We start from the raw sequence: 22,314 nt of genomic DNA on the forward strand, positions 1-22,314 counted from the left end.
ATGAGGTGGATTCTGGGTTTGAGTCTCACCCTGTGCCTGGTGGTACAGACAGCCCTAGGTAAGACCCTCAACCCTTCCTGAGAGTGTCCACCAGGACAGGTCCCAGCTCAACCTTTCCTGGACAGTGGGGCGGGGGCACTTAGACAAGGTCTAAGCAAATGGAGGGCAGAGTTTCAGGGCACTAATCCACCCACCCACTAGTTGAAAGTCTAAACAAGTCCTTTGGCTTCTCTGAGCCCTAAAACTGCTCTACAAAATGAGAAGGGCATCTCCTGCCTCCCCCGCCACCTCCCTACCCCTGGACAAGTGAAGGGCCTTCCTTCTTTCCCTCCTTCCCTCCTTCCTACTTTCTTCTTCTAAGCAGGAGGCCTGCTTCTGCCTCCCTCTCCCCTACATGGGCCTGCTCAATTCTCCCCACTGTCTTTCTCTTTAAAATTACTATTGTGCTTTTTACTGTGTAAAAAAATATAGCGCATTTAGGTATATTAGGTAACTTTATTTAGGTATGAGACATATACAGCAAGGTGCACATATCTTAATTACACAATATTATATTACATATAAAATAACCACCATCCAGATCAAGATCTAGAACATTCCCAACATCCTACGTACCCATTCCCAATCAATACCTTCAAAGTGAACAACAGTTTGACTTCTGTCATAAATTAGTTTTGTCTGTATAAATGCATATTTTTTTAATTTGAGGGAAACTTTGCTAAAACTGCTTTAAGCATTTTGCTGCCTTTTCTTTTGTCTTTTTGTTACACATTTCTAACATAGCTGTGATATTAGCATGTATATTTTATATGCTGCCCTTTTGTTTTGTTTTGTTTTTTCACTTAAAATCTTATTGAGCTAGGCATGGTGGCACATGTCCATAATCCAAGCTTCTCAGGAAGCTGAGGCAGAAAGATTGCAAGTTCAAGGCTATTCTGGATGACTTAGAGAGATCCTGTCTCAAAACAAAAAATAAAAAGGACAGAGGTATAGCTCAGTGGTAGAGTGTCCCTTGAGTCAATTCCCAGCAACACAAAAAAAAAAAAAAAAATTCAGAAGGTAGTTTATACCTTGAGTTTACAGTTATATTTACTTTACTTCATTCCCAGATATAAATGATCCTTCCATTGTCCACTGGGTTCAGAGCAGTCTTTGTTATGCAGTTATGGTGAAGCAGCCTGTAATCCCAGCTACTTATGAGACTGAGGTAGGAGGATCTCAAGTTCAAAGTCAGCCTGGGCAATTTAGTGAGAACTTCTTCTCAAAGTAGTTCTCACAAAGGAGGAGGATAGAAGATGAAGCTCATAGGTAGAAAGCTCCTGGATTCAACCCCCAGTATGGTAGGGGTGGGGAACAGAACAGTCTCTGTTTTAATATTTCTGACTATTTTCAAAGCACAAGGGTCCAAAAATGAAATTACTGACTAAAAGTATGTGAACTTTTTATATATTTTACCAAATTATTTTCCCAATGCATTGTATCAACTTATTCTTCACCAACAAACAGTGTAGGTGGATGTCCTTTTCTCTGTATCTTCACCAGAACTAGGTGCCATCATTTTTTTCATTTCTCAGCTGGCAGATGAAACTCCAGGTGTTGGTTAGCACAATTCATGACTTCCAATAAGGTAGATAGTGTTTTCATAAGTGCTTCCTTGTCACCTCTGAGTAGCAGAGCTGGGATCAGGGCCACTCCATGGAAGCTCTTATTTGGAGGTTAGAGTACTCAGCCCCATGGTTAGGGGGTGGGAAGTGGACAAACACCACGGGTCAGAGAACAGCTCTGATGTGAAATCTTTCTATGTGACCTTGGGCGAGTTGCTCATTTCAGCAACAGCTTAGTACAATTTGCCCTATGAAAGCTTTGAGGAAATGAGGTGAGATATATAGTGTTGGGCTATAGGAAGGGATCCATAAAGCATAGCTATTAGCTATTCCATCATGAGTGGCCCTGAATTCAGGGAAAATCCAGGTCATATGACAAAAACTGACCTCCTGGCTCTGACCCACAAGTCCACAGACTGGTCACTATCCTTTTCAGGGCTTTCAGACCTCCCCAGGCTCTTCCAGGGCCAATGAGAAGCCTATAGAGTGTTGGAAACTGTAAATGGCGGCACACATAGAGAAGAGGTGAGATGGGCCCTTGCCCTGCTGACCTGTCTCCATGTCCAAAGTGCCACCATTACAGTCACTCCCTTGTGTCCAGATATTGCTTAGGTAAGATCAGAAATGGGGAGACCTCGAGACGTGGGCAGGGAAGAACTTTTTGGCCACCTGCAGCTGGGAGTGTGAGAGTGTGCTCTATCACACCAATCCAAAAATCAATTGCAACAAGATTTCCTGGAGATGTTTGCAAATCTAATTTCCTGATGCAATCCTGAGATTCTCATTCAGAGAGTGTGGAGCATGGCCTAGGAATCTGTATTTTTGCAACAATCCCCACGTGATCCTGACACACCGCAAGGTTTAGTAATTACTTACATCAGATTTGCAGAATAAGGGATGTGAGGCCTAACCAACCGTTGGCAGTAGGAGTGGGACAGGATGAGAGATTAGAAGAGAGGAAAGTACCCAAAGGCAGAAAGAGAGTTGGATTCAACTTGGTCTCTCTCCTATCTATTCCAAGAGCTGGCTATGGTGCCAGCATGCTTGTGTGTGTGTGTGTGTGTGTGTGTGTGTGTGTATGTGCGCGCGCACGCGCATGTGTTATATGTATGTATATTGTAGATGGATACATTGCAACCTATGTATAACTGTACTTGAATACCTGTGTGCATATGTGCATACAGATGTTGTAATGGAAGCTCGAAAGTACGTGAACTTGTCCAAGGTCATGGAAAGTGTCTCACATCAGGGCTCTGCTCTAAACCTGCTGTATTAATTTCTGCATGTTTCTTTGTGAATGAGCTGTGCTCCTGTATACCTAATATGCACAAATTTGGACATACACATGAGTATTAATTCAAGGTTCCATATGAGTGAGAATATGTATGTTTGTGTGTGTGTGTGTGTGTGTGTGTGTGTGTGTGTATGCATATATATAAATTTTTCCCTGAAACAAGACGGGCAAATATTAGTAACAAAAAAAGAGACGTTGCCGTGGCTGGGGTTGTGGCTCAGTGGTAGAGCGCTCACCTGGCATGTGCGAGGCCCTGGGTTCGATCCTCAGCACCACATAAAAGTAAATAAAATAAAGGTATTGACAACTACAACTAAAAAATAAATATTTTAAAAAAGAGAGATGTTGCCATATTAATAGCAGATAAGCAGAAATTAAAGTAAATGACATATTTATTGACATCAAATGATTCAAAGAGAAATAGACATATAAAAAAACATGAAATTTTATGTAACTACCAACATGACTTTGAAATTTTAAATGAGAGAAAAAAATGCTGAGAGAAGTACAAGAAAGTGAACATTGACACAATTGTTAGGAATAGCTTCAAGTTTAGCTGGGTGCAGTAATACATCACTGTAATCCCAGCAATTCAGGAGGCTGAAGTAGAAGGATTGCAAATTCAAGGCCAGACTCAACAGCTTATCAAGACCCTGTCAAAGAAAGAAAGTGGGGAGGAAGTAAAGAAACAAGAGAGAGAGAGAGAGAGAGAGAGAGAGAGAGAGAGACAGGGAGGGGGAGGGGGAGGACACAGAAAGGGAAAGGAAAAGAAGGGAAAGTGGGGGCTGGGGATTTGGCTCAGTGGTAGAGCACCCCCGGATTCAATCCTCAGTACCAAAAAGAAAAAAAAGCTTCAGACTTTTTTATTGAAATGAAAGGCAGTAGCTGGTTCCCATGGCAGAGGGGCCAGGGTTCCATCTGTGGTTGAGAGTGGCCAAGCTGGGATGAGCCTTCTCCCTTCTCTTCCTAGGTACCTTGTACACCAAGAAACCTCTAGTGGTCACCAAATATGGGACCCTCCAAGGAAAGCAGATACTTGTGGGGAAGACGTCCCTCCATGTCTTCCTCGGAGTCCCCTTCTCCAGACCTCCTGTGGGTTCCCGTAGGTTTGCTCCTCCACAGCCCCCGAAGCCCTGGAAAGGAATCAAAGATGCCACTAACTACCCACCTGCGTAAGCCCAAGGACTGTCAGCTGGGAGGTGGGCAGAGCCTGAGGAGGGTGGTGGGTCAGGCTTTGAACAATTCACTGAGACCACAGGCAGGCCTGGGCCCATTCTAGGCCTCGGTTTCCAAACCTGTATAATATGTTGACAGGTCCAAATGGGATTTAAGGCACTGATAATTCTATTCTAGGTTTCTCTCAGGAGAGCTCCAGGCAAGGGGGAGGTGGTCCCTCACTGTATCCTAGGGCCTGCTGGGAAGCTAGGTTTTCTAAATATGTCTGAGGAGCTGTGTGCTCACTCATAGCACAACCCTGAGTTCTCTCCTCTGGAGCTTGATATCCAAGACAAACCCACATGGCACTACCTGTCCTTGCCTGCAGAGGGAGCTTCAAGATGGGGAATGCACAGGCTCAATTTCAGTCCCTGTGTCTTGTGGCCACCTCCTGCAGGGCTCAAGGCCTGAGGAGTCACAAAGCAAGATTGGAACAATAACTGCCCTTTGAAGCAATGGACTTGGTAGTTTATTCAGAACAAGTGTATTTATTGTTTATTGTTTATTCAGAGCATTGAGAAATCTATTGCCCAGAATATTCTATGGCATTCATTAACAATGTTCATCATCAGCTGGTCAAAGTACAAGTTTAGAAAAATGTCTGTTATGAGAACTTGGATGTCAGTTCCTATAACAAAACTACAAATCCCATCCTGGGTGACTGGTTGTTAAGAAGAGGTTCCACTGCTAGAACAGGACCAATCAACCAATGTGGGGCAGAGGTTGTAGCATGCAAGAGGCCCTGAGTTCCATTCCCAGCACAGCAAAACAAAAACATTATCACTATTACTAGAATACTGGGATATTAATTGTGTCAACACTGGCTGGCAAAGTGTGAACATTGGCATTCTAACAATGTTCACAAACATGTTCTAATAAACATTATGAAACATTTGGAGCCCTGAGCATCAGGGGAAGAACATGGAATGACCATTGCTAGAATCCTGAGGATTGGGGCTTAGAGATTAGGGTGTCTATTGCCTAGATATCTAGGCATCCATTGTTGGAACACTGGCCACAAGCTGTTAGAACAAGGGCTGTTTGAAACAGAGTGTCAAATGTAAGAGTCTGTGGATTGCTTAGAAAAAACCTGTAGGGTGGGGGTTAAGGAACAGCAGCCTCTCTAGGAGGATATTGCAGACATAGGGGTTTCTACCAGTGTAGTTACAGCCAAGGTGATAGAAAATGGTCAGATTCCACATTCATTTTAAAGGTAAAATTGATGGGATTTACCAGAAAATTGTTTATGACTCACAAGGAAAGAAGAGAAGCCATGGATAATAATTAGTTTCTAGCCAGAGCAGCCAAGGGAATAGGAGTACCATTTCCCCAAATGGGAAAGAGTGGAGGAAGAGTAGGAGTGGGAAAACACAAGTTCATTTGGGACACATTAAGTCTGGCATGCAGATAGATGTCCATGTGGAAATGTGGAATAGGTGGTTGGATGAAGGGGGCCAGAGGCAAACTGATCATCAGCATGAAAATGGCAGGAGTGTTTTAATAGAGTAAAGCCCTGGGCCTGGATGAGGACAATTTGGTAAAGAACAGTCAGAAAAAAAAGAGAGAGAGAGAGAGAACTGAGGGTTGAGGCCTAGGCACTCTTATGCTGAGACCTGGGAGAAGATGAGGAACCACCAAGGAGGTAGCAGGAAAATCAGGGGAGTGAGGTATTACAAAGATGAAACACTGTTAAAGAACGGGGGGTGGCGGGGATCATGGTCAACCACACTGAAGGCTGCCAGGCCCAGTAAGACAACAGCAGGCATTTAGCAAGATAGAGGTCTTTGGTGACCATGTTGGGAGTGGCTTTGGTGGTAGGATGGGAACAGAACTGACTGTTCTTTACCAAATTGTCCTCTGCTGTTCCTAACCCAGTTCTTGGCTAGAAAGCCCCAACTTTCCTGGTGAGAGGCTGGGTGTGGTCGTTGGACACCAACATTAGCTGCTACCTTAGGAGTCAAGGAAGAGCAAAGACATTCTAAAGTGATAGAGATATGTTACCTGCTGAGGACTTTAGAGAATCTGAGTGGGGCTGGGGTCAAGGGAGAAACCATTGAAAAATTCAACCTGGGGGTGGGGGGTGGGGAAGCTAAAATAGTTGCTGGGGAAGGTGAATGGGAAATGATAGGTTTAGATAAACCAGGTGGAAGTATTGTTTGGAAGGACAGATGAAAGGGGACAGCAATGCTCTAGGGACAGGATAGGAGGAAGAGAAGGAGTAGGCAGCCTGGGTTTCCTGAACTCAATCAAATAGGTCCAGCTCTACCCTAACAAGAATAGAAACCCTAGGGTTTGACCAGAAGGTAGAAAAGTTGAAGCAGCCAGACATCCACACTCTACAAATAGCCACACAATGCAGGACATTGGGCTGGGTGTCAGAACTCAGATAAATCCACTACTGTCCCTGCCCTCAGAGAGTACTTGGTCACTTGGGGAGAAAAACAACCAATGGAAATAACTCCAACAAGTACCACAGGGCTGGTACAAGAGCTGGCCTTAAACATGATTAGAGGTTTGGTGGGCAGGACAGGAGACACTTGGCTGAGGGCGAAGAGGCACCAGGGTTTGAAGTTGGGAGGCAGGCAAGTGGCCATATGTATCTGGAGCCAAGGGTGGCTGGGAAGGAGGTGACTGAATGGGAAGGAGGGCCAGGGTCAGTTTGCTCAAACTTCATCTGAGGGCAGTGGGTAGCCAGGGAAGTTTGAAGAAGGGAAGTGACATGGTCAGACTTGTGGATTTTGTCAACCTTTCTGGCTAGAGTGTAGAGGACAAGGTGGAAAAGCATAAGAGACTGGGGCAGTGTCCAGACCAGAGATTTGATAGCCTCGCCAATGCAACTTCCAGGGGATGGAGGGAACAGGGTATATTCTAAAACTGTTTGGGATGCAGATGGGAAACTGAGGGGGAGTGGGAGTTGAAAAACAGACACCAAGTTTCTCTCTCCACAACACCAGCAATCTCCAACAGGAGCAAGGAGTCACTTCCATCCCAAGATGCAATGGAGAAGGATGGGCCCTGGAGTAACCAACCTATCTCCCAGGCCTGTACCCCAAGACTAGTGGAGGCCTCCAGGGACACACACAGACACACACACACACAGTAGTTGCCTGGATTCTTGTTTTGGTTCTATCCCCTCACTGCAGACACTGGTTGGAAACATTGTACCCACAGGTGCCTTCAGGAGTCCTGGGGACAGATAACTTCCATGTACTTAAACACGGGGAAACAATACAAGTGGCTGCGCTTCAGCGAGGATTGCCTGTACCTGAACGTGTACGCGCCGGTTCACGCACATGGGGACCCGCTGCTGCCGGTGAGCACTCGGTACTCTGCTACCCACTGTCCCACTCTGTTACCCACAGTTCCACTTTGTTACCCACGGTCCCACTCTGACTTGTTTTGTGGGACAAAACCAAGTCCCACAGAAGGCAATGTTGAGACTTGAGACATTCAGTGAATCCAGTGCTGATACCTGGCTCAGGCCTTGGCCTTCTTCGCCCAGGTGATGGTCTGGTTCCCGGGAGGCGCCTTCCTTGTTGGCTCGGCTTCCACTTACGAGGGCTCTGAATTAGCAGCCCGTGAGAAAGTGGTGCTGGTGTTTCTGCAGCACAGACTGGGCATCCTGGGCTTCCTAAGGTGAGCTGCTCCAGTCAGAGAAGGCAGAGACTAGTGGAAGGGGAAGGGCGTGGCCTGTGGGCGGGACCACCGAAGATGGTGGCGAGGGTAGTGCCTAATATTTGCTGAAAGGGGCATAACTCCATACTGTCTCAAAGGGGTGATCCTTCCTCTATGGAAGCAGGTGTGGTTGCAGAATTAGGTCTCAGTGGGGAAAGAAAGCAGGGTGGGGTTCAGGTGGAAGCCCTCTGCATCCTGACCTTCGAAATTTGGGTCCCTGATCGTGAACCCCTGGTGGTCCAGCACCAGTGACAACCAGGCCCGAGGCAACTGGGCGCTGCTGGATCAGATTGAGGCTCTACGCTGGGTTCAGGAGAACATTGAGGCCTTTGGTGGAGACCCAGACAGCGTGACCTTGTTCGGGCAGTCGTCGGGGGCCATGTGCATTTCAGGACTGGTGAGCATGATGTCCTAATGGACCAGCACAAACACAGGCTCCCAGGCTCCATAATTGTAACTTCCACTGGCACGTGCACAGATCTGCATGTACATGAACATACTTGTTTCCAGATCTGCCTTCACTGCTTCCAGGGATACCACTCTTGTCAAAGGTACCACCCCTCTTAGCAAAGGGTGTCTGCTCTGTTCAGGGATAGCACTGATGACAAAACCAAGTCCCACAGAAGGGAATGTTGAGACTTGAGACTCTCAGTGAATCCAGTGCTGATACCCAGCACTTCCTGCCTACCTACTTTCTCCCAGCACTGTATTCCCTGAACAGAGCCCACTATCTGCCCTCTGAGCAGAGCTAGAGTCACAAACCAGGCCTGGAAGTTAGAGCCTGGGTTGGAGAACCAACTTTGACCCTGACTCTGGGGTCTGCTGACCTGGGGTGTGCCTGGAAGCACACAATTCTGTGAAATGAGCAGGGATCATGTAGGGTCTTGCAGGTCACCACTGTAATAATAATACTCAAACACCTGAGCACTTTCTGTGTGCCAGGGACTCTTCTAAGCAGCTTACATATATTCCTTCATTTGAGTCCATTAATAGTTCCAGAAGAAAAGTATTAGAAAAGTATTGTCGTCCTTATTCTACATATAAAGAAACTGAGGCCTAGAGAAATGAAGCAACTTTATGCAAAGTGCACTGGAGAGCAGGGACAGAGTTGGATTTAGATGTGGATTTAGAGGCAGCTCAGTCTGCTGTATGGGACTGAATTAGAAAGAAGTGGGAAAACACTTGGAAGACCAACGAGATAATGGAGGTGGGCGGAAGGATGGAGAGTAAAGGGTGGTGGCAGAATGAGGCACACTGTCACATAGACAGGACTTAAATAGGACTTGGGGATAAGTAGAGGAAATAGGGAAGGTCCCTATTGCTGTATGGATAGTGTGGGTGCGATGACAGTCAGCTGGAGTTTGGATGCAGCAGGTGTGGGGCATATGAATTCTGAGGACAGGATAGGAAGCCAGAAATGTGGTTGTTCTCCAGACTGGGGCAATGGAAAGACACTAAGAGCTATCAATGCAGGTAACTGGGACTGTAGGAACCATAGGGTCTCTCCTTTACCCTCATTTCTAATCCTATAGCAGAGAAAGACTCTTTACCTACACTAGCAGATCCTTTCCCGCAATCTCAGATTCCTTCTGCACAAACCAGAGGCAGGAAGGCATTGGCTTTAGGTCTGTGACTCCAGCCCAGGATTCCTGGCTCCATCTCAGCTGCCTGTCCTCCTTGAGCCCTTTTGGGCTACTCAGCAATGGCCAGATAGGCACCCAAAACAACCTAAGTGGCCTTACTTGTGCATCTCATGGATGCCCTGCTCCTCACCCCTACAGATGTTGTCACCCCTAGCCCAGGGTCTCTTTCATCGGGCCATTTCCCAGAGTGGCACTGTGCTATTCAAAGTCTTCATCACTCGTGACCCATTGAAGGTGGCCAAGGTGGGTATCTCTCTTCCCTCAGGGCTTGGTAATTGGGCAGAATGGGGCATCCCTGAGCACCCATGCTTCTCTCTACAGGAGGTTGCTCACCTGGCTGGCTGCAACCACAACAGCACAAGGATCATAATAGAGTGTCTAAGGTCTCTATCAGGGGCCCAGATGATGCATGTGTCCAGGAAGATGGTAGGTAAAGCATTCTAGCTGCCTGATCTGGCTGCCTGCAAGTTATAGTCACCAGGGAATCTATTTCAAGAGCACATTGAGGAGATTTCTTTAACTCTGATCCCCTCATCTCCCCCACAGAATTTTTTCCACTTGAACTTCCAGAAACAACCTCAAGAGGTAAGCAGGCCACTTTCTGCAACTTGAGTATTTATTGAGCACCTATGGTGTTCCAGGCACTCAGGATATTCAAGGAACTCTTGAAGTCAAGATCCCTCCCTTAGTGGAACTGATGTTCAGTGGAGAGAGACAATAAACCCTATAAATTAATAAATTATTCACCTCCTTAGAAGGTAATAATCAATTGGCCACAAGTGGAGAGGGCAAGGGGGTCAGGCATGGTGGGAGTGATAGAATTTTAAGTACAATAGATAGTGTAGGCCTCATTGCACTTGATCATAGCCAAAAGGCAAAGAAACAATACTGCAGGCCTATGTCAATGAAGTGACATTTTGCAAAGATTTTCAAGAGATGAGAGAGTGAGCAATGTTGACATCTGGGAAAAGCATCACAAATCTGAGTAGCCTGGTTCTGTCTGTCCTGTTCCCTTCTCACACCCACCTTCCTAGAGGTCACCATGGCCATTCCCAGTTTTTTCCCAAAGACCCTAGGCTAGAGAAACCCCTGGAGGAGGACCTGCTGAGCTGGGCACCCAAGATCAGAGCAACCCTGGGAAGACATGTGAGATCACTGGCTGGAAACACCCTGGCTTTGCAGATTATATGGTTCCTGAGCCCTGTGGTGGACGGTGTGGTGTTCCCAGATGACCCTGTGGTGCTTCTGACTCAGGGGCAGGTTTCACCTGTACCCTATCTTCTAGGTGTCAACAATCTGGAGTTCAGTTGGCTCTTGCCTTATGTAAGTGAGTGGGGTAGCAGAGGATGCTTCTTGGAAAGTATTGAGCACCAGGTTAGATCCCAGTAGCCTCTCTGGGGATATACAAGTATTTGCGAACCTCCTGTATTCCCTACACAGGGAGATCTGGCTAGGAATGATGAAGGAGAGGGGAAAGACTTGTGGCCTCTTAGAGGTTTTGAGGGCCCTAAATCCTCACTCAAGTCATAGGTTAGATGGATTATAATGTCTATTCCTGAGCCCCCAGACAACTACAAGTCCTGGGTCTCTCCTTTTCTCCCACATCTGGGTCAATTCCCCAGCTCAGAATGGGCCCTCCTATCCCCACTTCAGCTCTAGATCAGGTGGAAGTGACAGAAAGCAGAGCAGGACAGGATCATGGGCCTTTCCTGGGCTGTGTGCTCTGTCTGAGAATTCTCCATTCAAGATGGGCAAGATCTCAGACGTAACCCACACCTGGGTCCCTGTCTTGGGAGCAGATCATGAAGTTCCCACTAAACCGGTATTCATCGAAGAAAGAAGTTCTCACCAGGCTGCTCTGGATTACCAGCACCCTGTTGGTGAGGAGCCCAGCTGGCAGGGGTGCTCAGTTTGAACAGAGCTGTCACCCCTCTTTTATTCTTTCTTACCTCGTAGGTGCTCTCTGTTAAGAGCCTTCAGCCTGGGTGAGGGTCTTTCTTGGAGGGCCCAAAGGGGTTTGGAATGGGATTAGATAGTTGCCCATGGGCAAGGTCCCTGGGGCATCCTCGGGGTCGTGGGAGGCGGTTCTCATGCAACAAAAACAGGGGTAAAAACAAGCCAAGACGGAGGCCTTCCTGGGAAGCTCCCCATCCCAAAACTCCTGGGGGGCTGAGGCTGGATCCAAGTCACTGGTATGCCCTATCCTCACTCAAGTCATAGGATAGATGGATTATAATGTCCATTCCTGAGCCCCCAGACAACTACAAATCCTGGGTCTCTCCTTTTCTCCCACATCTGGGTCAATTCCCCAGCTCAGAATGGGCCCTCCTGTCCCCACTTCAGCTCTAGATCAGGTGGAAGTGACAGAAAGCAGAGCAGGACAGGATCATGGGCCTTTCCTGGGCTGTGTGCCTAGCTGGCACAACAGGCCTCAGGGTGGGTATGGCCTCCCCACCCAGAATGTCACTAAGGAGCAGATACCACTTGTGGTGGAGGAGTACCTGAACGACACCCCTAAGCATGACTGGAAGGTGTTCAGAAACCATGTGATGGACCTGGCTGGAGATGCCACCTTTGTGTACACCACGCTGCAAGCAGCCCGCTACTACCGGGGTATGGGAGGAGGTATCCCCAAGAATGACCACACTGTTCCCCTCCATTTTCCAACTACACTACTTTCCAACTGAGTTCATCAACTGCTCACCTACCCTCTCTGTACTTCTGGGCTGGTGTAGGACTCCAAGATGCCACAGAGTAGGCAGAGAGCTATCAACTGTACGACAGGAAGGGTTGTTCCCTTCCTTGTTCCCAGAGCAAGGACTCACCCAGCCCTAAGGAGAAAGCAAGTGTGTCTAGGAAGTCTTCCTGGCTGAGAGGACAAGCTTAGGAGCAACTTGACAGTCCTGCCTAAGTTGAATGGAGCTTAGGCATATGTGAGCGAGAGGTCAAAGGTAGGGCTGGAAGACAGATAGTCACCGAAGATCCTTAAATGCCTGGAAAGAATGGGAAGTTCAGAAAAGGAAAGAGGAAGACTTCCATGATCTTTGCCATAATCCTGTGAATTCAATTTTATTGTCCCCATTCTGCAGATGAGCAGTTGCAGCTCAGAGAGGTTGAGACGCTTGCCCAGGGTGTTAGAGCTAACAAGTAGTGCAGACAGGATTCAAACATGCTCTCTTGATTCTGAAGCTGAAGCTCTTTCTCCTTCTTGATACAGTGGGTGGGATACATGGGGTGGATGGGAATCCCAGGCTGGGCTTTTCCTGCAGCCCTCTCTGGTGTCCCCATTCACACAGATGCTGGCTTCCCTGTTTACCTGTACGAGTTTGAGCACCACGCTCCCTCGGGCATAATTGTCAAACCTCGAAATGATGGGGCAGACCACGGGGACGAGATCCGCTTCATCTTTGGGAGCCCATTCTCCAAAGGTGCTAAATTCCTGCCTCGGTATTTATTCCCCCCATGTGTTTATGCAGATCCGCCCCTCCAACGGCTGGCCACAGGGAGCTAGCCAGTTCCTCCTAGGCTCTCCCAAATGAAAGTCTTGTGCATAGCTGAAGGTTGGCACCCCAGCTCTGTCCCAAATACCACATCCCCTTCTGCCTCCAGGCTCATTCACAGATGAAGAGAAGGCACTCAGCCTCCGGATGATGAAATACTGGGCCAACTTTGCCCGCACTGGGTGAGTAGTTTGATCCCCTGACTCATCTGGGTCGTGCTAGACCTGAAGGCTGGCTGCTTTGGGTATTTGCCCCTGCATGTCCCAAAAGAACTGCACAATCAGCTGGACCAGGGTGCCCCTTCCCCCTTGCCTTTTCCCAGTCAGTCACAAGATCCTAAGTGTCTACAGGATGTGATCCTCTGTCACATGACCGACATTCTACACTCACTCTCTTTGTGTACCCATCCCCTGTACTGGGGAGCTGGAATTCAAGGATGTCACAGATGTGCACCCCATGCTCCTATAGTTCACTATATAAAAACAAAAATCAGGCACAATGAGAGCTCTACCAGGTGGAACAGTAGGCACTTGGAGAATATCGAGGAGGTGTCTGATCCAACCTGGGTGGGGAGAGGAGGCTTCAGTTGGAGGTAACAACTATACTGAGCTTTGGCTGCCTCCTGACTATTTTTATATCTCCACTTTCTCCAGTGCCTACCATGATCCTAGACGGGTCTGCCTGAAATATCATTTGACCTCCTTAAAACCCTTTGTGGTTCCCAGGTGCCCCCAGAATAAAGTCCCATACCCTTAGACTGCATGAAAGCCTCTCCATTAATCTTTCCTGTAGCTGGGCTTGGTGGCACACACCTGTAAACTCAGAGACTTGGAAGGCTGAGACAGGAGGATCACAAGTTCAAAGCTAGCCTCAGCAACTTAGCAAGACCCTGTCTCAAGAAAAATTAAAAATTAAAAAAAAAATTAGAACTGGGGATGTAGTTTAGTGCCCCTAGGTTCAATCCCAGCACAAAAGAAAAAGAAAAAGAAATGTGATCCCTTTGCACTTTCCTTCACATACACCCTGTTCTCACCTAACCCTGTACTTGTGCTTCTTCTAAAGCCCTGGTCTTTCATATGTTTAATCCCTGAACATGCTATTCCGTCTGCCAGGAAGCCACACCCCTTCCAACTCTTTCTTAAATATCTGTTTAAACATTGTCTCCATAAAGTCCTCCTAATCTCCAATGCCCAAGGAGAAGGTAAATGAAGGAAGGGTAAGAGGAGATGGAACAAAGGGAGGGGGAAGAATCCTCTCGCCTTTCTCCTCTGGAATAGGAACCCCAATGATGGGAAGTTGCCCTACTGGCCACGCTATGACAAAGATGAAAAGTATCTGCAGCTGAACCTTACCACAGGAGTGGGTGTGAAGCTCAAGGACAAGAAGATGGCCTTCTGGAAGAGACTTCGCCAGTCTCAGAGACCTGAGAAGCAGAAGCAATTCTGAGAGTGACCATAAGGGAGGAAGCCAAAGGGCTTGTCCTATCACCCAGGCCTCCGGGAGAATGGCCATGGGTACACCTAGGGACAAGAGTCCTGCCCACTCAATCTAGGATCTACCACAGCTCCCTACTGCTTCCAGGCCAGAGTTGGAGACTTAGCCTCTTATTTGGGGCTCTGCACCACCCTGTGCAGCCTAACATCCCATGATGCCATGACGGTGCCCCACAGCCTCAGGACAACCTCTTCTCTCCCTTCTCTAAGTACTCCGACCCTTCAAGATCTGCTTGAAGCCACTTATAGGAAGTTCATGCAGACTGCCACAGCCTGTCATTGCATCCCACTTGTCACTTATCATTCATCCTGCTCAACTTCATGCCTGTTCCCACTGGTCTGGAAGCCCTAGGCAGGTTATTTGTGACACACAGCAAAGCTCTGTCAGCTTGAGATCTTCTCCCCTACCCGCACTCATTTCTCCCAGAGCCCCTCCAAAACCTGCACACAAGGCTGATTCTCAATAAAGATGGGTTGACTTGAACCTACAATTTTTCCATCAGTAAAATGGTTGGGTAAAGTGCATGGTGTCTCCACCTAAGCCCTTGGAGAAACAGAGCATTACTGCCTACTCCCTCCCTGGCTGTGCCTGCTAGGGTACACTCAATCAAGGGGAGCTGCAGCAAAGTTGCCTAAGCCAAAAAAAACTTGGCTTGTTTCTTCATTGTCTCAAGCAAATGCCCTCAGGACATGAGGACCAGTCTCACTGTCCTTTTGTTCAGGTCTTAGTGCTACAACCACACTCCTCATTCTCTATTCTCTCCCTTAATCTGACTTGGGCATATCCAAATTTGTCCCACATTTTTTGTTTCTTTTCTGTGAGTGTTTGTGTGTGTGTGTGTTTTCCTAATGGATAGAGGTTCTTGCCCTATTGCCAAATTTGGCCTTGAATTTCTGGTCTTAAGTTATCCTCCTGCTTCAGTCTCCCCAGTAGCTGGGACTACTGGCTTTTTGTGAGTTTTGATGGTGGAAAAAAAAAAAAAATATATATATATATATATATATATATATATATATATATATATATATATAAAATTTACGCTTTAAAAATTTTCTTGTGGTGTTGGAGCCTGACTCACAGTAGGGGACATCCTGACTTTGGAGGTCCTGAGAGACTCACCCTGTGGCCTGCTGGCAGAGCTCCTAGTTTGGTCAAGGTCTTCTTGGGGCTCCTCATTTTTTCCCTGCTATGGCTTGAATATGGCTTATCTCCCTGAAACTCAGGCTAGAGTTTAATCCCCAGTGTGAGATATTAAGTGGGTGGAGATTTAATCAGACTATATAGTGTTTCAAGGTGAGGCTTTTGTGAGGTGATTAGGATTTGAATCCTGGTGGCTTTTTAAGAGGGAGAATAGTCTCTCTCTCTCTCTCTCTCTCTCTCTCTCTCTCTCTCTCTCTCTCTCTCTCTCTCTCCTTCCAGTATCTTTCCCTGTACTGCTTCCGGACTTTGCCAGCAAGAAGGTCATGACCAGATGTGGCCCCTCAACCTTGTACCTCCTGAATCATGAACCAAAATAAACTTTTCTATATAATCTGACCAATCAGTTGTATTGTTATTAGCAACAGAAAACAGATCAATACATCCCCTGAAGAAGATTCACTGATTGACCAAACTCTATTTAGGCTCCCCTGCACTTTTTCAATTAGCCCTTGCTTTGGGGATTCTGTGTTCATCTCTACATTGTCCAATTTTAGGAAGAACACTGCCAAATCAGTTTAATCAGGGACCCCTCCCATTCAATATCTGATCACTTTCCTTATCTAACTGGCTTCCTCATCTCCCAGTTGAAGTCTGAGCACCCTGGCCTGTCTTCAGCAAGAATCCTGTTAGATAGGTTTAGCCAGAACTCCTACCCCATACCCCTGAGGCTTCCTCATTAATTTTTCATCTACAGATCCTACTCTGTTCCTGACTATAATTTCCCACTTACCTATGTATTTGGAGTTGACCCAGTCTCTCTGCCCCACTGCAAACCCCCATTGCAACGGTCCTTATGCCAACTTTGGTGGTCTTGAATAAAATCTGTCTTCCCCAGCTTTAACATGTGTCCTGATTTTCGTAGAGGAAGTACAACTGAGAGGGAGCCAGAGTTCAGTCAGGGTCCAGTCTGACTCATAAAGGACTCTGGGAAACCTTGGGACCTTCCTTAGGAAGGAACATGGAAGAACTTCAACAGACAGCTTGGATAGGGAGGGGGACTGCCTCAGCTCCATACCCTCCCTATCCACCCAGGAAGGTACTCACTTCAGGCCAGATCTTCCCGGGGCTACACAGCAGGATGAGGGCCCAGGGAGAGCTACCTGCTGCTCTCCCTCCTCCTTAATTTCCTGTCCCCACTCAGCGCCCCCTAGTCCTGGCCACCCAGAATCTTTTCTAAAAGCCCCACCTCGCGGGAAGCGGTTCTGAGAAATGACTGGATCTTGACGAAGACTCCAAGACACTTCTGCAGCTTCCTATCCCCCTTTGGATTACCTCTGCCTGCCAAGGAGGGAGAGGACCAATGCGCACCCGTGCCAGGCTCGCGCGTGCACAGCGCGCACACGCACTCCAGTCGCACCGCAGCTCACCTGGGGCTGCCTGGCTCGCAGCTCCGGAAGCGGCACCCCCTCTTCTCCCCAGACACTCCCCTACCCTCCACCCACCGAGGCAGCAATTACTGGCCAAGACGGCTGGGGAAGGGCCAATTAGTGCGGGAGACGCGGCCCCTCCGCCTGGCAGGCTGACCGCAGCCCCCGCAGCGCGACAGCCGCCGCCTCCTCCTCGGGCCGCTGGCTCCCGCCGCTCGCCAGCCGCCCTCCGCAGCCCTCCCTGCCTGGCAGACTGCGCAGGCTGCCTGCGAGCCCCGGGGGACGCGCCGTCCGGCCTCCCGCCAACTGTGGTGATGGATCCGGCCGTCTGGCGCCAGGCCAGAGCCCCAGCGGACGCGAGGGCGCCGGCAGCTGAAACTCGCCGCCGTGGTGGTGGGGCGAGCTGGTCGGGCCCCCTACGAGGACTTCTGAGCCCTGAGCCCCTCTGCCTCGGGCCCTTTCCATCACTCAATGGCAACTGGCGCGGTGGCGCGGAGAGGCCCAATCTCAGGCAGACAACTGAGGCCCTCCCAAGCAGGGTCGGCTTTTCTCAAAAGACTTTTTACCATCCCAGGCCCTCCCTCATTGATTCTCCAAGACTGGGCAGCAGGATCCAGAGCTGTTACCTGTTAGTGGCCATGACAGGCTGGTGCTGGTTCGTGCCTTCAGTGCAGGGAGGTGGGTAGGAGGGTGAGTGGGCAGCTCAGAGCCAGAGGCCCTCATTACAGACAAGTAAATTAATGCATGGGCTTCCTCCCCTGGGACGTTTCCCTGCATACCCTGCCTATCCTTAGGCTTTGGGAGACCCAAGAGGGATCAGTCCTACTCTCCAGGAGCCTACAGGCTGCAAGGTCTATGGACTTGTCCAGGATCCCACCACTACTACCACACACACAAAAGCCCAGGGGTTGGGGACGCAGCAAGAAGAAAAGAGGGACTGGTAGAGAAAGCAGTGGGAGCCAGGGGCTGTCACTTTAAGTCATCCTCTTTTCCCAGATAACCCCTTTCCAGATGAAGCTGAGGAAACAAGGTGGCTCTATGCTCAGGATATGCTACTAGGGGAGGGTTTAGTAGGCAAGACCACAAATGGGGTTGGCCAAAGAGATCCTGCTGCACATTGTTTCCCCCATCAGTGCCATGAGGGACTGAGTTGGAGGTGCTGAGGCCCCTGACAAGTCCTAGATGCAGGCCCCCTTTCTGTGCATTTTCTCTCATCCTCCACCCCTCTCTGGTCTGGCTTCTCTGTGGGGTCGGGCTGATAGGGGTCTGCAATGCACTCTGGAAACTGAGCTATGTTGGGGGAGAGAGGATCATTTCTCTGGAATAAAAACTCTCCTTTCCATGTGCCAAGATCATTAATGGTGTAGAGAAGAAAAAGTGCCTGTGAGAAAATTGGGAGATCGAGACTGAACAATGAAGGGGTGTAGAGATGGTGACACCACCTCAAGTACTTCATGGAATGAAGTGCAAATGCATGAAAGAATGGGGACAGGGACAGAGACAGATGAAAGGAACAAGGGAACGATTGGTCAAGAAAGTCAGGAGGTAGAGGAAAGGAAGGAGGAGGTGGTGGACACACAGGCAGACAGGCAGATGAACAGAGAACAGGGGCAGTGCTTCCCAGCAGGCCGGGATGAGGTGCAGGATCTGGACCCTAAGAAGGTGGCACTGAGCAGAGATCAGTTTTTTAATCCATATTATCTGACTACTGAGATATCCTGGGGCTGGGGGCGGGTGGTGAGAGAAAGTGAAGGATATGGAAAACAACAACCCCCAGGGAGAAAAGAAGAACAATGGGTCCCAGGGAGAGAAGAAAAACAATGGGCTCTGGACTTTCACAATTTCTCATTCTACAACTGCTTTCCTGACTGCCCAACTAACACGTTCTGCTATGATTAAGTCTCACTGGGCCCTATAAAACTCAGACCCCTATTGTAACCAGTTGCCATTTTCTCTCTTGAAAATGTGCAACATCATTGCTGATCCATTAAGGTCTGTTTCTGTTTCTTTTTCTTTTTCTTTCATTTTGCTTTCAGAAAGGGTCAACAGTAGAGTTGAAGATCACAGGGGAGATGACCTAACTTGGGTTGGACTGGAAGTCATGGAAGGCTTCCTGGAAGAGCATTTGTTAGGATCAGTGGGGAAAAGTGGAGAGAAAGGGGAATCTCAGGGAGAGGAAGGGGAATCTGTCAGTTAAAAGAACAGCAGGAGCAAAGACCTACAGGTAGGAATTACCTTGTTTGGTTTCAGCAGCAAAGTGTAAACATGGCCCACACAGAAAGGTGAAGAGAGGAATCAGGGCCCAGAGCTGGAGCACTAGGCTTATAAGCTTGAAAGGGAGCATATAGTTTACCCTAAGTCCCCAGGGAACTACAGCAGGAGCATGGCCTCATCAGATTTACCTTCCAGATGGATCTTTGAGGTTACATTAAGGACCTGGAGGAGAAGAGAGTTGAAGTGGGGAGATAAGGGAGATGCATAGAAAGGGACGATAAATCCTTCATGGAATAAAGCAAGCATAAAACCAATGGCTAGAACTTTGGGACTAAGGAGGGAAGAGGTGGTAGGTGTTGAGGAAGTCTGTTAAATATCCTATTTTCCCAAGAAGCTTTGGGCCAAGGCAGAAAATTACTCTGACCCCAACTTTACCCTCTCCCCACTTATGGTACGGCCCCCGGAGCACTCTGCCCCAAGCTCTGGAAACTCACATGACCCTCTCCAGGCCTAGGGTACACTAGCCCCTTCCCACTGGACCCAGAAAAATGCCCCAAGAGAAGTTCAGCACAGCGTAGAGACAGGGCCAGGTGCTGCAGGGGAAGCCTTTTTGTCCCCACCCCATGGAACTCTAGACAGCACTCTAACCTCCCACCACTGTTCCTCTATAATGGCAGTGGGGACTCCATAGCCATGAGGGTTGAGGTTTTGGTTGACTTTCCTGGTAAACCAATAGGCAGGGGAGGAGAGCTCATTTGAACCCTGAAATAACTCAGAGGCTGAAATAAGAAGGAAATGGTCTCACAGAGCAAGTTTCAGTGTGCCTCCTCTAGGCAGAATTTGGGAGCTCTCTGTTCCTGTCTGGGCCTGTTCCTCTGCACAACCTCAGGTAGGTCTCTTGTTCCTCTGGCCTGCTTCTCTTCTTCTATACATTGGGAGCAGTCCTTGTGGTGGAACAGGACTCTGGCCTCAGCCCTCTTCAGTATGTTCCAGTAGTTCTATTCACTCCCAGACTTCCCAGCCATAGGAACTGATGGAGGAACCCATTGGTGACCTCACCAAAGAGCTACTGGATGATCATTATGGATCTCCACTATTAAGGAGCAAAAAAGCATTTCTAGGGAGTGCCTGAAGGTGAAAGAAAAGGCCTTTCAGGAAATTAGCACTAGTGGCAGGAAAATTCATCAACAGCTGGCAGAGGCGCCTGTGGCTGATTCATGTCTCTCGCTTAAATTAAGAAGTGCTCTGTTAGTGTAGGGGAAGGGTTGGTATTGCCTCTAGGGCTCTCAGAGACCCCAGGCCCAAGACTCCAAAACTCTGGCCTGTTGCTGGTACTTTCAGCTCCTGGAAGGGGTATCATCATGGATTTGAGGGGATGCAGTACCAGGAAAGGTTGCTGGTGGGCAGGGGTCTTGGGTTTTAATATAGCTATTGACTATGCTTTTGATCTTGGGCACTCAGTTGGCTTCTCTGATCCTCACTGTAGTGAGAAATGCTGACTTTACCTGTCCTTTAGGTGACTGACACATCCACAATATTGAGCACATCTGGGAAAAGAATACTTTCCTGAAGGATGCAAGGATGCAACTATAAACAAACAACCACTGGTAGTAGGAAGGCCTAATGTGAGAAACCAGGAGGCAGCCTGGATGTGGAACCATATATTCTAGATTCCATTCCCCATCTCCCCAGCATCCAGGTCTGGCAGACAAAATAGTTTTTACAGCACACATGTCCAGGGGCCATCCTTACCTGTTTTACAGTCTGGATAAAGCCCTGGATGTGCCTCTTACTTGATTTGCACTCCTGGGGGAACTCACTGCACGCACTGCAGAAAAATTGGGTGATAGCTTGATCAACACCTAACCCAAAGCATGCACCTTGCTTCGACTCTGTGATCCTGTTCAGTTCCAGCCTAAGTATGGGCTGGAACTAAGAACGGCTGCCTTTACCTCCCAGAGATGGGTCAGCCTTCTGATCAGTTAGATCATTTGATGATCATTTGGATCTAGCCATACCTGAAGGGATCCTTTGTAGTAGGCCTCAGAGCCTCAGGAGTGCTGTCCAGGGCCATACCCTGGTTCTGGCACCTCCACTATCCCTGGATCATCTACAGAAGAAGGCAGGCTGCAAGCAGTTACCCTCTGCTGTGGAAGAACATGAACTCCCCAGCCTTACTCTGCTAAGGTTCCTTTTCTAGGTCGCTGGTCAGCCCATTTTGGGTAGACCTTGTGTGAGTTCAAATTGTTATCCAGTATTTCCCTTGACTCCCAATAAATACAGCGAGTTTATATCAAAGTATACAGGTGTTTAAATCCTAGAGTTGAAGGGTTAGAAGGAAACTTAAATAATATCATAGTTACCCTTCATTGAGAGCTTATAATTATGCTAAACACAAACTCAGTACTTCCTGATGTTTTTTGCCTGCCCAATATAGCCATTCCCATTCCCGTGACATCACCCACTCCATAGCAATTCACAGTACCCACAGTTCAGGAATGAGCAAGTAACCCAAGCTTGGGTTATTAAAGTCCATCTCAACATTTTTGTGGGAATATCTGGAAAGGGCAGTTCTTAATGCATTGGTAGAATGACTACCACATGCAAGTGAGTCAGTGGGTGAATGAATCTAAAAGAGAACAAGAGACTGAGAGAGAGAGAGAGAGAGGGAGAGAGAGAGAGAGAAAGACAAACTTCTGGTGTAGGTGCTTGAATACCTGGATCTAGCCATACCTGAAGTCAGTAATACACCCAGAATTTTGTTAAATGAGCTAATGTATTCTCTTTTTTTGTGTAAGCCAGGGCTTTGTTTGTTTATTTGTTTTGTTTTGTTTTGCAGTACTGGAGATTGAAGCCAAAGTTTCACACATGCTAGGCAAGCACTTTACCACTGAGCTATATTCCCACTCCTCTAAGTTAGTTTTAATTGGGTTTCTGCCACTTGCAACCAAAAGAATCCCAACTGATATAAGTACATGCCTTTGTCCTCAAATTATAGAGGAGAAAACTAAAGAACCAGTTTGCTCTGAAATCCTACACAAGTCACTAAAGCTCTCTGTCATCAATTGCTCTAATAAATAGTGAAGGGACTGGGTTTCTTCAACTTCA

General features: G+C 48.0%; 1 protein-coding gene across 3 annotated transcripts; it reads left to right on the forward strand.

Annotated features, from left to right (window-relative positions):
* Ces4a (carboxylesterase 4A) lies at positions 1-14,377 on the forward strand. Of its 3 annotated transcripts, XM_076837981.2 has the most exons (14): positions 1-58; positions 3,869-4,070; positions 7,285-7,426; positions 7,616-7,749; positions 8,032-8,185; positions 9,570-9,674; positions 9,753-9,857; positions 9,978-10,016; positions 10,614-10,754; positions 11,231-11,311; positions 11,891-12,044; positions 12,728-12,859; positions 13,041-13,113; positions 14,209-14,377. In XM_076837981.2, the coding sequence occupies exons 1-14, from the start codon at positions 1-3 to the stop codon at positions 14,375-14,377; spliced, it is 1,689 nt and encodes a 562-aa protein (XP_076694096.1). The 3 variants fall into 3 exon arrangements, with proteins under 3 accessions (XP_076694096.1, XP_076694097.1, XP_076694098.1); XM_076837982.2 differs by lacking the exons at positions 12,728-12,859; positions 13,041-13,113 and having other exon boundaries at positions 14,209-14,276; XM_076837983.2 differs by lacking the exons at positions 1-58; positions 3,869-4,070; positions 12,728-12,859; positions 13,041-13,113 and adding an exon at positions 7,825-7,839 and having other exon boundaries at positions 7,319-7,426; positions 14,209-14,276.
* The last annotated feature ends 7,937 nt before the right edge of the window (positions 14,378-22,314 follow it).

This window comes from Callospermophilus lateralis, chromosome 18, assembly GCF_048772815.1.
Source record: "Callospermophilus lateralis isolate mCalLat2 chromosome 18, mCalLat2.hap1, whole genome shotgun sequence".
In the NCBI taxonomy this organism is placed as follows: domain Eukaryota; kingdom Metazoa; phylum Chordata; class Mammalia; order Rodentia; family Sciuridae; genus Callospermophilus; species Callospermophilus lateralis.

Excerpts from the sequence above, each read along its gene's own strand:
- Ces4a (XM_076837981.2), top strand. The coding sequence starts at position 1 with ATGAGGTGGATTCTGGGTTTGAGTCTCACCCTGTGCCTGGTGGTACAG. Across the intron at positions 7,427-7,615 it reads ATGGGGACCCGCTGCTGCCG|GTGATGGTCTGGTTCCCGGG; the intron begins GTGAGCACTCGG and ends TTCTTCGCCCAG. Across the intron at positions 13,114-14,208 it reads GCCAACTTTGCCCGCACTGG|GAACCCCAATGATGGGAAGT; the intron begins GTGAGTAGTTTG and ends CCTCTGGAATAG.